The 15,812-nt window shown below is 45.5% G+C and overlaps 1 protein-coding gene across 1 annotated transcript; it reads right to left on the reverse strand.

The window, feature by feature from the left end:
- Positions 1-4,047: 4,047 nt before the first annotated feature.
- Positions 4,048-13,893, reverse strand: LOC308168111 (cerebellar degeneration-related protein 2-like; the record flags this gene model as incomplete). The annotated part of the gene is made up of 6 exons (XM_080542589.1): positions 4,048-4,809; positions 5,134-5,341; positions 6,010-6,174; positions 6,317-6,465; positions 7,164-7,276; positions 13,812-13,893. 6 exons carry the CDS (start codon positions 13,891-13,893, stop codon positions 4,048-4,050), a joined length of 1,479 nt encoding a protein of 492 aa, XP_080398715.1.
- Positions 13,894-15,812: the final 1,919 nt, after the last annotated feature.

Below are 15,812 nucleotides of genomic sequence, written 5' to 3' on the forward strand. Positions count from 1 at the left end.
CTCAGAAATCGACCAGTCTTATAAACTTCCTGTGAGTATCCTCTCTCTGTCACGCACACAGACACTTTTGTTTTGTTTACAGTCAGTATCTATTCTAATAACACGTGTGTTATATCTTGCAGACTATCGAGGAATGTAATGAGCAGGGTCAGAGCCAGAACCCGTCTCCTGCAGGTAAACACTCCTGCCTCCTGATCTGATGTGGCAGAGTTAGTTTTTTCCTGAACTAATCTCTGAACTAATCTCCTCTCAGCTTGATGATAGCCCTGCAGCCCCAGGTAGGCCTTTATGCTTTTTAGTCCTGACTCAGAACATAGCCTAGCCAACAGTAGTGCAGCACTGCCCAGTTCACTTGTGTGAGTGGCAGATCTACAGTAATGAGTCGTACTGTAACACCTCCTCTCCCATCAGCATCTCACTCTGTGTGTGTCGTCACTGCAGACGCAGAGAGAGACTGTCAGCCCTCCATCCGCGGTCTCCTCTGAGATGACCTGCCGCTCCCAGCGGAAGGTGGACCAGCTAGCCCAGCTCAGGGCCTCCACCCTGGTGAAGGTGGACCAGCTAGCCCAGCTCAGGGCCTCCACCCTGGTGAAGGTGGACCAGCTAGCCCAGCTCAGGGCCTCCACCCTGGTGAAGGTGGACCAGCTAGCCCAGCTCAAGGCCTCCATCCTGGGAGAAGAGAAGGTGGACGTCCTGGTCCAGCTGAGGGCCACCTGCCTGGCCCTGAGGCGTGCCATGGCGGAGGCAGAATGTGACCGCGAGAGCGATATGGTGCTGAAGAACGACAGGGAGGCTGAGTTAGACCAGGACGACCACCAGGCCTGGAACACTGGAGCTGGTTTCTGTATACCATATACAAGTTGTATATGCCACATCTTTGTGGAGGAAAGATGCATTCCTTGGAAAACAACCATCTACCGTAGCGCTCTCCTCCCTGTCTCTACCTCTCCCGGCCTTAGACCAGGGGCCGTTCTTCATATCAGCACAGTGGACAGGTCAGTTCGCAAAGATCAGGTCTAGTAGCACCCCTTAGTGGACATATAGGGAAACTACGGTATATTTCGTGTCAGCAAGATCATTATTTAAATAGATCATATCAATGTAAGAAACAATATAAACGCAACAACCAAACATCATTTCAACGCTTTATTAGCATGAAGCACATATAAGTTAGTCATAATGATACAGACAGATGTCACAACAATAATAGATGATCCTTAGTTAGTTTCATGAGAGCTAACATTGCTATGGCAAAACCTATGGTGCCAAAGACTAATAATATGCTCATTAAATGTTATGATAAAGAGTCAAGTATAAATCCATAAAATCAAAGATGATTTCCTCTAAAGATATATAGTAATAATACTTAATACAATTACATAGGCACCATAGCAGATAATAGTGTTATTAACATGAATCAACGCTTACACACAATGATGAATAAATACACAAGTAGGAGGAGTAAGTAATTATCCAGGTATAAATACACAAGAAATGACGCGGCGGAAACATGTTCAAGTGCAATTGGTAAGACAACAGAGTACAGAAACCTATGGAGCCTTTTAAAAGACTGAGACCAAAGGCTCTATTTTGGCATCGTTCTCCCTCTGACCATAATAAAGTCTCTCCCCTTTTATACCGTTGCTATAGTAACACAGTGCTCTGTATGTACTTCACACCTGGACCTAAAAAGCAGCAGTGTTTGGTGCAGGTTTTTGTTCAAGCCAAGCACTAACAAACCTGAAATCAACTCGTCATGAAGGACTAGACCTTGACGAGAAAAATCAGTTAGTGTTGGGCTGGAACTAAAGTCACACACAGACACAGACATACAGACACACACAGACACACACAGACACACACAGACACACACACACACACACACACACACACACACACACACACACACACACACACACACACACCAGGAGAGAGCATTGCTATGACAGTTTGCCACAACATCACATCATTTTTTCCTCACTCAGCAACCCTAGAGTGACCCTGAGAGAAAAATAAGACTCCACATTGGACCGGACATATAACAACACGCAGCAGCTCCATACTCATATCTCCCAGCAGCAGAGATTACAAGCCCAGTGATGTCACTGCGGCTGCCATATAGGTTGGAAGTTTTACTTTTGTTTAGCTGTGTTTTTTCGTGCCAAGAAAGACATTATATATCATCCATACAGATGTGCTGTTTCTTATATATTTCCCAATGTATGAAATTACAATTTGTGAGTATTTTATGCATAATTAATACTAAGTAATGCAACCACAATAACATTCCTTAAAATGTTGGTATATGTTTTGCTAGCAAAGAGAATGGCCTTAATGTGCTGCAACGTGCACACTGTTGTAGCAAGATTGTTAGTGTTCGGTTTCTAGGCGGTGAGCTGTGTGTCAACAGAGAGGTTAACTAAGGTTAGTAATACTGCTAGTATTATTATCCATCACTTATATCTAAAGCCATTTTGTCTAAACAAGTATTATTTCCGTTTACAGTTTGAAATACAATCACAGCTTTGTTTTTTCCCTTTTAATGTGTTGTGTACCTACCCCTACCCCAACAACCCAAAATGGCTGAGAATAAAATAGATAAGATCATTAAAAAACAGCACATTCTATTTGACCAAGCCATGCCTCTTTACCAGCCTTTACTAATCAATGTAGCAAGGGTTTATAATGCCCAGGAAACAGAAAAGACTGTTTGAAAAGACACACACAATCTGTGTGTGGATTGTCTGTGTCACCTTTTCACTAGGTAGGAAGCCGCTATAGAGCAGGTTAGTTCATTCTAGCATCTGTTCTGCATCTCACATTCGCCACTCATCCAAAGAGAGGAAATACATCTCAGAGGAAAAGCAATATTGAGCACATACATAGTCACTTCTGAAATATCTGCCTCACGACTCACTCAGACTCCACTGGTTTGATGGTACTACTGGTTCAGTTATTGCCCGCTATTCTAAACCCAGTTTCCTCTCTCTCTCTCTCGGGGCTGATGTGAATGTAGCACACTCCCCTCCCCTGACATACTCAGCTGCTATCAGACGCAGGGTTGGAATTATTTGGGTTCCCTGAGGTGCTGCTCAAGCAGATGAGGGAACTCCGATTACGATCACATTCTTAGCAATTCTTTCTCTTCTTTTCATAAGCAATTAAAGTCCCCATAACTATGACAAAATCTGAGCATTGTTTCAACACACAATTGTCAGGGCACCCCCCAAGAGTCAATATGTAGGTTGGCCTAATTCATACCCTGATCCAACCCAATAGCATGAGCACTGACAGGACCCCCCACCCCCCCCCCCCTCCCTCAGAACTCATCTCTAGTAGAAAATACAGTACTAAGGTCAAAGGTCACAGACACAGAGCAGCGCGAGACTGTTGCAATGTCCTCTGGGAAAAAGGCTTTGTTTTTCCATTTCATACGTAACGTTAACATTAGGCAACGTTAATTGGCAACTTCAGTCCATTGTTCAGACGGACAAGTACGCAGGTTGAGGGGAAGCAGAACCTGGATTCTACTGGCTGACCATTGTGACTTGCCCTCTTTGTGAGGAATCCAGTTTCCAGTTTCTCCCTAGGGTTGGAGAGTTCAGAGGTTATTCGCATTGATGAATAATGTTTATTCATTTTTTCTTTTTTTTACCGCAAGTCTTTAAAGATCAGTGCACTTCTTATACAATCTATGTTAGACAAGGGAAGCTGAGGCAGCTCTTTCTCAGCTGTTATTTCAGTTCCAGTTCCCGTTGTTCCAACAGGTTGGGCTGACATGGTCATCGTTGTACCTGTGACTCAAGGCAGCAAAAGGCAGCCAGAAACAAACAAAACAAGGGCTGAGTTAGATTTCACCGGCAAAGGTAGGCAAGGCGGAGGCGGCGCTCATAGCAGTTAGCAATAGAGGAAGTTGTAGAGCATTTGAGTAAGTATACCCGGTTAATTGGTAACTCGTAACAGAAAGAAGATGAGGAAGCAGCCCCGGGTGGGTGCTACACATCGGTCGTGGAGGAGGTAACTACAAATCCAATCCACCAGCATGTTTTATTTACTGGACTTCCCAGGCTTGCTAGACTTGCTAGCTTTGGTGGCTTTGGTAGCTTTGATGTCGGTCTTGGTCTTCTGGATCCGGGAGAAGATCTCCTTGAAGAGGGCCTTGTACTCCGGAGTGTTCTGGCCCAGCCTCTTATCCACCGCCTCCACCTGCTTGCTGATGGTCTCCATGGCCTCCGGGGTGGAGGGAGACTGGGTGGGGGTGGACGGGGGCGCCGGGGTGGGGCCCACCGCGCAGTCCTTCATGGAGGGGTCTCGTGAGACGGGCCGTGAGGTCTGCACCCCGGCGTGACACAGGTTCTCCTCGTGGCGTCGACACTTCCCCAGCAGCTCCTCGTACTTCTCCAGCAGGGCGTGGTACTGCTCGTCCACCTCCCTCAGGATGGACATCCCTCTCTTCCTCACGCTGTTGGCGTGGATGGCGTAGCTGCCCCTCCTCCTCCCGGAGGCGTCTCTAGCCACGATGGCGTTCAGCGCTGTGTCGCTGCAGCTCTTCCTCACGGGGCTGGAGGCAGGTAACGGCTCCCCTCCCACGCCTCCTCCGCCCTCCCCCTCCTCCCTCACCCCTCCTCCCGCCTCGACTCCCTCCCCCTCCATGGTGTCGGTCTCTGGGGTGTTGTTGAGGAGGGTCTGGGTGAGGCCCACGCCGTCGTCCTCGCTGCGCAGGAGGAGTGTCCGCGCTCGGCGGAGCTGCTGTAATTCTTGAAGCTCCGCCTCCAGCTCGCGGACCCGCGCCTGGCAGCTCTCCGCACCCTGGACGAAATCAATCAATCAATCACTGGAACTGTCAATATATCAAACAATTCAATCTATATCTTTATTATTCCCATTTGGGGAATTCATTCTGCTCCAGAGCGTTTATTATTTTGACCTTTCCACTGAATAATGGTTTTCACTTTTATATTCTATAAATTGATTCTGTTCTTAAACATTTGAATCCCACTGTCTGTATCAACATGTGCGCTATTCTTCTGTCTTGAACATGTCTTTCTTGAGAAAAAAGACTGGTCATAATATTAAGGATATAAATTAACGATATAAAAAGGAATATGTAGAATAAAAAGGACTGATTCCAACCTGCACGCGTGTCTCCAAGCGAGAGAACTCTCCCAGGAGGGCGTTGCACTCTCTCTCCGCCCCCTCTCGGCGTCCTCTCTCCGTCCTCACGGCTGACCGCAGAGCCGACACCGCCTCCCGCAGACGCTCGTTCTCCTCCTCCATTGGCTGACGCTCCGCCTCCACTGAGAAGCTGTCGGCCCGTCCCACCACGAACCCATCCTCATACCTGACAGATGGAGCAATGGACGGAGAGACAGACAGACAGACAGACAGACAGACAGGAAGGCAGACAGACAGACAGGCACGCAGACAGACAGACAGACAGGCAGACAATCAGTCAGTACATCTATCCATGTCTCATTTATATTTTTGTGACCAGATTTCTAGATCTGTATATACTAAGAGCAAATACAGGACAGCAGACAATCAGAGGAGATTCCCACAACAGTTCCCTCTCACTTCATTTCTATGCATGTCTTTTTTTAGAGGCCTGATGTTTGTGACGGCAGCTGGTGAAACCGGGAACAAGTTGGCAACCAATCAAATTGTTCAAATTCAATTTTTATTCTGAAAAATGCAAATAAATGTAAATAAAAAGTTGTTAAAAATCAACGACACACTCGCTGGTCAAGCCAAAATATTGCAATGCAATGAATTCGGTGAGTAATCCCCACTACTACCCAGTTAATTATATATAACACTACTTTGTTAGCAGGCTCACAAAACAAGCTGTGTTAGTTGACTAGCGATGTGTGTCATTGATTTTCAACAACGTTGACATTTATTTAAATTTTTCGGAACATTCCATCAGCTGCCGACTTGTTCCCGGTAGACTGAATCAGCAGGGTTGATAATGGTACTGAGAGGGCAGTAGGAGGCACTAGGAGGCGTGACCTAGGGGCGGTGCAGAGTTCTCTCAGACAGGGGAAGGAGCCGATGGTCTTGCGGCGTTCCCTCTTCTCCCTCCGCACCCGGAGCTGCTCCAGGGAGCGCAGCTGCTCCATCTGGCCCGAGAGAGACTCCACCTGGGTCTGCAGGGTCTCGATGGTCCCCGTCAACCTGACACCAGGGGGGAAGGTCAGGTTATTGTGTGTGTGTGTGTGTGTGTGTGTGTGTGTGTGTGTTTCTGTCTGCATGTGTACTTCTGTGTGTGTGTGTGTGTGTGTGTGTGTGTGTGTTTCTGTGTGTGTTTGTCTCTCACCTCTCTATCTTGTGATGGGAGGCTTTGCTGTCCGAGACCAGGCGGTGGTTGGTGAGCTCCAGCTCCCGGGCCGTCCCATCCAGCTGCTCATATACCTTAGCATGCTGATCATTCATGTCCCGCAGAACATCCAGCTGCTTGGCAAGATACTGTAGGACACACACACACACACACACGCACACGCAAACATATAACACACAGTACATGATCATACCCCTTGGCTTTGAACCCTGTGAACCAGGTTAGTGAGGGGCATTGTCTTACGACAGATGATGTCATTCTAGCACTATTTGTCGTAAGAAATGGGGTGAGGTGGTGTTACAGCTAGGCTGAAACAGCAAGGTCAAGGGTCAAATGTTCCTGAGGTATTAGCCGCTAGCCCTGGCCTTAATCCAGACACCATGCCACACACACACACACACTATTAATTGCATTGCTAAAGTTAATGGCAGGCTCTAGTGAAGAGGGAAATCAGCTTGATTTAATTACCTCTCATTGGCTTGACCTTCCATTTTGGTCAGTCCCAAAGTAAGACTTCATGTTCCCATTACTGAACTAGCGTCTCTAGCAGGGAGATTCAAGCCAAAGCAAACCCACCACACACTGAACAGCAGTGGCGGCTGGTGGATGCGCTCATTATAAATGCATGGAATGGAATGAGGAATGGTGTCATACACGTGTTTGATACCATTCCTCATTCCATTCCATGCATTACAATGAGTCGGTCCTCAGACCTCTGCCTCCACTAGCCTCCCCTGACACTGAGTGTGTGTGTGTGTGGTTGGCTTCCTCTTGTTCTCCTCCATCTGCCCTGGTGAGAGATCATATATGTCAGGCCATAGCGTACCTCAATCTCCTGCACCTGCTCCTCATTAGTGATGTACATCAGCTGCAGGGAGTCCTCCAGCTCCTTGTTCCTCTCCAACAGAGTCTTCCCCAGCTCCGCCGCCAGGTGGAGGTCTGCAGAGAGAGAGAGATATCCAGGGAGAGAGAGAGAGAGAGAAGAGAGGGAGGAAGGGGGAGATGGAGAGATAGATAGGGAAAGGAGATGGCCAGGGGAGATGGGGAAAGGGAGAGAGGTACGAGATAGGGAGGGGTTGACAGCGAGGGAGAGAGAGAGAGGGAAGGGAAAAGAGAGAATGAGAGGCGTATGTATGTAGGTCAGAGCTTCAACAAACCGTCTTAATAAAACAGCGAGATCATGTTGTGTTACAGCTGGTTATCAAAGCTTTACATTGTATGATGCCAGTGTTAAATATACCAGCGGTTGTATTTCAATCTGTCCTCTAGTCTCTCTGGAGTCATAGTGCCAGTCAGCCTTTCCTTCAGCTTACTCCTGCTGTAAATTCTGGTCATTCACACAGAGACAGTCGTGAAATGACAAACGCGTTAGCTAAAGAGAGAGAGCAGAAACAAACTGGCAGACTGGTGACAACGACAGCAGAACGCATCGTTTCGTAGCGCGCTTTGAACTGCTGAACATTGTTCATTGTAGAATACATCGTCATCATCATCATCGCTCTATTTTCAGCAGGCTTCTAAGAACGTCTGTACACACACGGCACCATCAAACATTCTGCCCTCCCGTCCGCCGCAATCACTTCATCCTTTGGGGGGAGGGAAGGAGGGAGGGAGCTTTTTTAAATTTAATTGAATCTGAAAGAAAGAGAGAAAGAAAAATAACAAATATCCCCATAGGTTTCTCTCCTCTATTTCTACCCTGCTCCCTCTCCCCTCTGACCCACTCACAGGAGAGGCTGGTGGAGGTAGAACATCAGAGGCCGGGCTCATTGTAATGCAGGAAATGGAATGAGGAATGGTGTTAAACACATGTGTATGATACTATAAACACACTGGTTTGATACCATTCCTCATTCCATCCCATCCATTACAATGAGCCCGGCCTCCGATTTCTACCTCCACCAGCCTCTCCTGATTCTGAAGGTCAGAGATGTGAGCCAGCATCTCTCCACAGAGACTACGACAAACACACTCACTGCAGTCTGCACTCCTGAGTGCAGGAGCTCATGGATATGAGACACACACACACACACATTAGAGTAGCGTGATCTCTCTTAGTTCATGTAGGATGTAGGACCTAGCAGGTCACAGTGGTAGTACTTAAAGTACTCCATGTCAGGGTTAGATTACAAACAGGGAAACAGATGAGGTGATCAACAGGAAACTACACAGTCCTACTTTAGGCCTGGCTATGACTCAGCAGGATTCATGGTATGTTTTCTGAAGACCTGTGTGTGTGTGTGTGTGTGTGTGTGTGTGTGTGTGTGTGTGTGTGTGTGTGTGTGTGTGTGTGTGTGTGTGTGTGTGTGTGTGTGTGTGATGTGTGATGTGTGACCGCTTGATTGAGAGACCCTCAACTGAACTGCCAATAAGGTAATCTTCAACAGACCTCTAAAGAGACAAAACTTTGTCTTCAGTAATCAATGTTAGTCAATATAATCAATAACCAGACGTTCCCCTCTGTTAACACAATCTGACCTTTGACCTACAAATGTATATAGTCACAAAGTGAGAGTAATAGCAATGACAGGTTGGAGAGATGTCAGAAAAACTGGCTGACCATGCAAGACGCTAGCGCGTGCACACACACACACACACAAAGGCGCGCACGTGCATGCACACACACACACACACACACACAGGCGCACACGCGCATGCACACACAACCTTGTGCGTGTGTGTGTATGCCTGTGAGTGTGTGTGTGTGCATGCTCATGCGCGCCTGTGTGTGTGTGTGTATGTGTGTATGAGTGTGTGTTTTACCATCTTGCACGGTCAGCCCTAATGTTGTACACACTTCATTGTGTCCTGTATCTGTTTGCTTTTCAGATGTGCTTTCTCCTCTCCCTGGTTGTCCTGCCTGGTTGTGTATTTCCTCAATTACATTAATGAGGGAGAAGGCAAGCTGCTGCCAGCTCCGCCACATGCACTAACACACAGGCCTGCCTCCTACACTAACACACACTAACACACAGGCCTGCCTCCTACACTAACACACACTAACACACAGGCCTGCCTCCTACACTAAAACACACTAACACACAGGCCTGCTTCCTGCACTGACAGCATCATGAATTCCTGTGTGCCTTTGGCCGCCACACAGGTAAGAGTTAATGGGCCTTAACCATTTGTGGTATATGAATGAATAACAGCTTTCAATGTATGATTACATAGCGGTACATTCATGTCTTTTACTTACTTATTACATATTCCGATGTATTATGTATTCCATAAAAACATTACATTTTGTTGAATATTATTCCTGAACTGATGAACTCAGAAAGGAGAGCTAGAACAGAACAACTCCATACTGTAGGGAAGAGTGTTCTAGAACAGAACAACTCCATACTGTAGGGAAGAGTGTTCTAGAACAGAACAACTCCATACTGTAGGGAAGAGTGTTCTAGAACAGAACAACTCCATACTGTAGGGAAGAGTGTTCTAGAACAGAACAACTCCATACTGTAGGGAAGAGTGTTCCAGAACAGAACAACGATTCTTCCTCCTGACAGGCCGATGATGGTGAACAGAACAGAATCCTTTATGAACAGCGGGGAGGCTACTACCGGTGTGTCCCGCGGCTCAGAGAGTCCATTAGAGCAGGACTGAACGCTCAAACATAAAGCAGGACCCTGGGGCGGGCTCTACAACTGCTCTTTATAATTTATAGGACCACGGACTACACACACACACACACTACAGATCCACAGACTGTATATACAGTAAGTGTTGAAGGGAGGATGCTGGAAAGGCAAGCTCATATAAATGCTAAACAGAGACCCAGAGTGCATGCCAGAGCAGGACACGGCGGCTTCCTAGCCTGAAGAGCTACAGGCTATATGTCACCTGGATTACCTGGACTATGTCACCTGGAAAAGCATTGCAGAAATAAATCCTCTTTTGCTTTTCTTCCAGGAGAGGAAACTGAATTATGTAAACCAAGATGGCTGGGTGGTTGCCACTGCCTGCCTCGAGAACCACATGACCCCAAACACTGTGTCACTGTTTAAATTCAAAGTTCACTTGCTGGACTGTTAGTATGTGAAGAGAGAGAGAGAGAGAGAGAGAGAGAGAGAGAGAGAGAGAGAGAGAGAGAGAGAGAGAGAGAGAGAGAGAGAGAGAGAGAGAGAGAGAGAGAGAGAGAGAGAGAGAGAGAGAGAGAGAGAGAGAGAGAGAGAGAGAGAGAGAGAGAGAGAGAGAGAGAGAGAGAGAGAGAGAGAGAGAGAGAGAGAGAGAGAGAGAGAGAGAGAGAGAGAGAGAGAGAGAGAGAGAGAGAGAGAGAGAGAGAGAGAACTTCACTGCACCATCCAACAACACAATCAATAGCGGCAACAGACCACTGTCTTGAAACAGGAAGTGCCCTGACCCATAAAGGATGACATCACTCGTCTTAGAGGCAGTGACTCAGACATAATGGCATAGTGAATTGTATGCACTTCCTGGATGTATGCTATTACATTAAGCCAATTTCAACATATATTAAAGAGTATTTTTTTAACAGTATCAGTTACAGTGACAGAACTCAAGTCCCTCAGCAAGAGAGGAACATTTAATGATATACATTTTATTTCATTGCAGAATTTTTTGGGGGGGGGTTTGTGGAATGATTGTTCCAGTTGTCAGGGGAACGGGAACACTCCTGTTACAAGCCACTGACACAGACACAGACACACACACACACACACAGACACACACACAGCTGAAACACAGAGGCAGACTAATCTCTCTAATCTGGTCATCGAGGGCTTAGTCAAACATCCTATGTTGGCAAGTCAAACATCCTATGTGCTCCAAAAAATAATATGAATCCTACAGTATACATTTATTCTGTATAGTTAGATGTTCTAGTCCTATGTTCTATTTTCCTCTCATATTACTCTTTAGTGTGCATGTATGCATGTGTGTGTGTGTGTGTGTGTGTGTGTGTGTGTGTGTGTGTGTGTGTGTACGTTCCACAGAGAATCTGGTGTGCTGAAGCGATCTTCTCTGAAGCGCGAGCAGCTGCTGTTTTGGTAGGTGCATATTTCCCTTGAGATTCAATGGAATTTGCAGAAAAAACTAAACAAAACAGGGCCTCTCCTTCTTTTCTCCAGCTGATCTGAGTGACTGCAGTAAAGCCCTCCGCCTATGGGTGTCGTGGTAACAGCATGAGCTTCGGTCCCAAGCTTTTGTCCTTTTCTCATAAGGATAACAAAGGATAACCATGCCTGACTCAGATTGAGTTGAACCCTTATTAGCTGTAATTAGAGCCTCTCATCAGGCTCTATTCTAGCCTCGCTGCCCGATGGGTCCTGACAAGTCTAACGCCTCAGCAAGCTTGGCCACCCGCATATTTGCTTCTACGATGTTGGGCAGAGGCCAGCTTGGGTCTGTGTAACAAGCAGTAGGCATGGATCTGACTCACGAGGCTCAACAGAAAAGAATAACTAGTTTGCCCATGTTTGCCTCCTCCCGCTGTTCTCAATAAATGTACCAAAGTCATGCTGAAAAAGCCTCCTTTGAAACGGATTCCACATCTTCTGAATTGATCTATTTTCTCTTCTCTCTCTCTCTCTCTCTCTCTCTCTCTCTCTCTCTCTCTCTCTCTCTCTCTCTCTCTCTCTCTCTCTCTCTCCACACCCTAAGCAAACTAACACTAGCCGTACATTGCCAGTGGTGTGTGCCCTCTGATAGACTGCTGGCACCTGAAAGTATCACATCCAAGGGAGAGCTCAGTGTATCCTGAGAGGTTCAGCTAATACAACACCTGCTCTGAGAGGTCACAGGTCAGCTAACACAACACCTGCTCCGACACAGATACACAACCACAGGCTGCACAGATAGAGGTATGGATAGAGAGGGGTGGATGCAGAGACAGGGGGAGAGGAATGGAGCTCTCACGCCTCTTCATCTCAGTATCTAAAGATCTTCTGCTGTCTGTCTCTCACACGTTATTCTCTCTCTGTCCCTCTATATCTCTCTCTGTGTGTCCCTCTGTCTCTCTATTACTTATCTTATCCTTACTCTCAGGACGAGGGGTACTACCTGTGTGTCCAAGTCCAGTGTGTATGAGTGTGTGAACATCAGTATTTGATACCATTCCTCATTCCATTCCATGCATTACAATGAGGTCGCCCACCACCAGTCTCCCCTGGTGTACATGAAAAATGGCTAAGTTTGCTAATGGCAGTGCAGTCCATTTCCCAAGATATTCAGCAGCTGAACAGTACTGTGGGGTATGTTTCTGCAGTGAGTATGGTATGTTGTTTCTTGAGTCTTGAGTGTGTGTGTGTGTGTGTGTGTGTGTGTGTGTGTGTGTGTGTGTGTGTGTGTATAGCCAGATCAAGAGCCACGTTGCATCATTGCATCAGCCTCTCTCACTGCCCATGCCAGATATTGTAATAATTGGCACACAGACAGGAAGTGATGGCAAGGTTATGATTGTGTGTGGAGTGAAATGAGAGGTTAGTTGCTTGGGATGGGATTTAAATAATCCAATCAATTTATTAGAACGGAAATCTCAATCTAAATCTAAAATGTAAATAGACTGTTAGCTGGAGTGTACATTCTCCTGAATGATACCACTCCTAACACAGGCATAGAGCAGCTAGGTGATGTGAATTGTCTGTGTAAATTGACTGGTCCTGCAGAACAAACATTAGAATAACAATGCCTCTGTGAATGATTCCCTCTTCCAGTGGATCCACACCTTTTCCCTTCCTTATGTATCGTATTGTCCATTCAAAAAGGTTTTACGTGTCCATCTCTGAGGTGTGAAGAGGTTAACATTCTGTTATTTAAGACTGAACTTTGAACCTTCATGGGTTAAAAGGTTATGTCATAAAGGTGCTACTCATTTTGCAGTTGACTAAGGCAGTTGAGACTGTAATCGGGGATCGTTTTGAAGGTTGCATAGGTTAAAGATAATAAACAGTAATGCAAAGATATGTTGGCGATCTGCGCCATAAAGGGTTGGCGTAAGTTGTCTCACTCTTGCAATTTAGCAGGCTACAGTAGGCTACAAAGAACAATGGTGACAGCCCAACAGACATCTATTGTCTTCTGTTTACAATCGTTATTTTGTTGACATTGATCTGTGAATGCATTGTATAGTCTACACGTTGTTATTAAACCTGCAACGTAAATTGATTGCACTTGCAATATTGTGACACACGCAGAGGCTGAAACAGATTTACCCGACCCCCTCACAAAGGCCCCTTCCTTGGCATCCCTTGACTGCTTTGTTGTCACAAAGTATCAAACGGTTGTCATATTCGGTTGTGCAATTGTACAGGTATTGCCTATTTACTATATCATGCAATAAATAATAAAACATCGTCATGTCGATTTATTACATAATAACGGCCTTTGTTTAGAGAGAGAGCTCTGCGTTCATCCGACTAGCCGACGCGTTGACATTGGGATGCGAGTGCGTCCAGACCGGTTTGCAGAGAGAGGGGCTCCTAGAATAGAAATGCTTTCCTTAGATCCTTACCCTGTTCCAAGTCTTGTTGGTCGTACCATGGCTCTTCCTCCTCGGTCACGAATTCCTCCATTCCCCCTCCTTCTCTTAGCATGGAGAGACGGAAACCACCGCTCCTTCAGTACGATCAACCAGACAGCCGTCCCCGCAGTCAGGCACACACACACAGTCACTGTCTCGCTGCCCGCCCCTGGAAGAGCTCATCTCATCTTCACATCGTGACGTTAGAATTATAAGGTTCTATCTCCATTTTTGTCAAAATTGAGTTTTTTTTTTTTTTTTTTTTACATAATCTGATCCATTAGGTGTTTATTAATGCTTGTGTGGTGTTATTTTTTTTTTTAATGTTGACATTTTTCAGTTAGTAATTCATAAAATACAAAGGTTCCATCTCACAAAACATAATGGAATGTGAAAACTTTGACGCTCAATATCTCTGAACTGCCCTAAACGGAGATAGAACCTTATCATTCTAAACGGAGATAGAACCATATCATTCTAAACGGAGATAGAACCTTCTCATTCTAAACGGAGATAGAATATTCTCATTCTAAACGGAGATAGAACCTTATCATTCTAAACTGAGATAGAACCTTATCATTCTAAACGGAGATAGAACCTTATCATTCTAAACGGAGATAGAACCTTATCATTCTAAACGGAGATAGAACCTTATAATTCCAAACGGAGATAGAACCTTATCATTCCAAACGGAGATAGAACCTTATCATTCCAAACGGAGATAGAACCTTATCATTCTAGGCTCACGACATGCAGGAGAACGCCATAGCCGCCACACTCGGTCTGTTACGTTAACCGATTACCGATTCGATAGTGAAGCAGGATAGCGAGCTAAACAAAAGGCACGTCCCCAGTTCAATCTGGGCAGCAGTCTGTCTCTCAGTCCTTCTGAACAGTGTTCTAACCTGGCCAGATCGAGCCACCCCCTACTCCCGAGAAGGGGGGGGGGGGGATTAAAATGTGATAAACAGCCAAGAGAATGGTTTAAAACATGCACTCCTTAATTGTCAGTTGTTCTCTAGACTTTTATATCCGTTAGAGTTATTAAGTTTTCGGTCTGTCCATTTGTTATCCGGAGAAAACAGTGTTGTTTGGACCGGGACTAGTGTTTCCCCTTTCTGTGTCACTCCCACCTCCTCAACCTCACCCCCCGTCCCATCCTGTTCCCAGGACCGTTCTGTTCACACGTGGCAGATGTTGCAAAACCGCTCAACAGTGCCACCGTAAATGCGTGAGTTTAGAATTATAAGGTTCTATCTCCGTTTAGGGTAGTTCAGAGATAATGAGCGTCAACGTTTTGACATTCCATTATGTTTTGTAAGATGGAACCTTTGTGTTTTATTAATTACTAACTCAAAAATGTCAACATTTTAAAAATAACACCACACAGGCATTAATAAACACCCAATGGATCAGATTATGTAAAAAAAAACTCAATTTTGACAAAAATTGAGATAGAACCTTATAATTCTAACATCACGAATGGCCAGCAGCATCTTCTATGACAAGTGTTGCCAAGTAGATGATAGATCAGTAGATCGAGCTGCAGTCATCTAAACATAACTGTGTACACTGTACAGTCTTGCAGTGACAATCCAAATAGTAAGCGTACCTATGCTATGTTACTATATTTGCCTTATGCCTTATGCCTTATGCCTTATTCTACCACAAAGGCCAGAAACACAGCTCAGAGTTGAAATTGGCAGATTTCAGCAGGTCACAGAAATGTTGCTCTGTAAATGGGTAGGACTACTAATCACGAAGTGCTTATTGATGATCCCTCCGAAACAATAGGCTATGTTAGTCCAGTTTATAAAAATAAAGGCATGTTTACAATTATAGGTAATATTACCCCTACATTTTCTGTTGTTTAATATCTTGTTAGTTCACCCAAAAAAAATCTTCTTTTGAAGTCGGAAAAACTAAACCGGAAGTTGTCAGTTGTTGCATACTTTTGCCAACATAAGGAGTTGTTGGTAATATCAGATGTGA

Source organism: Nansenia antarctica, assembly GCF_963989245.1.
Source record: "Nansenia antarctica genome assembly, chromosome: 11".
NCBI classification, from domain to species: Eukaryota; Metazoa; Chordata; class Actinopteri; order Argentiniformes; family Microstomatidae; genus Nansenia; species Nansenia antarctica.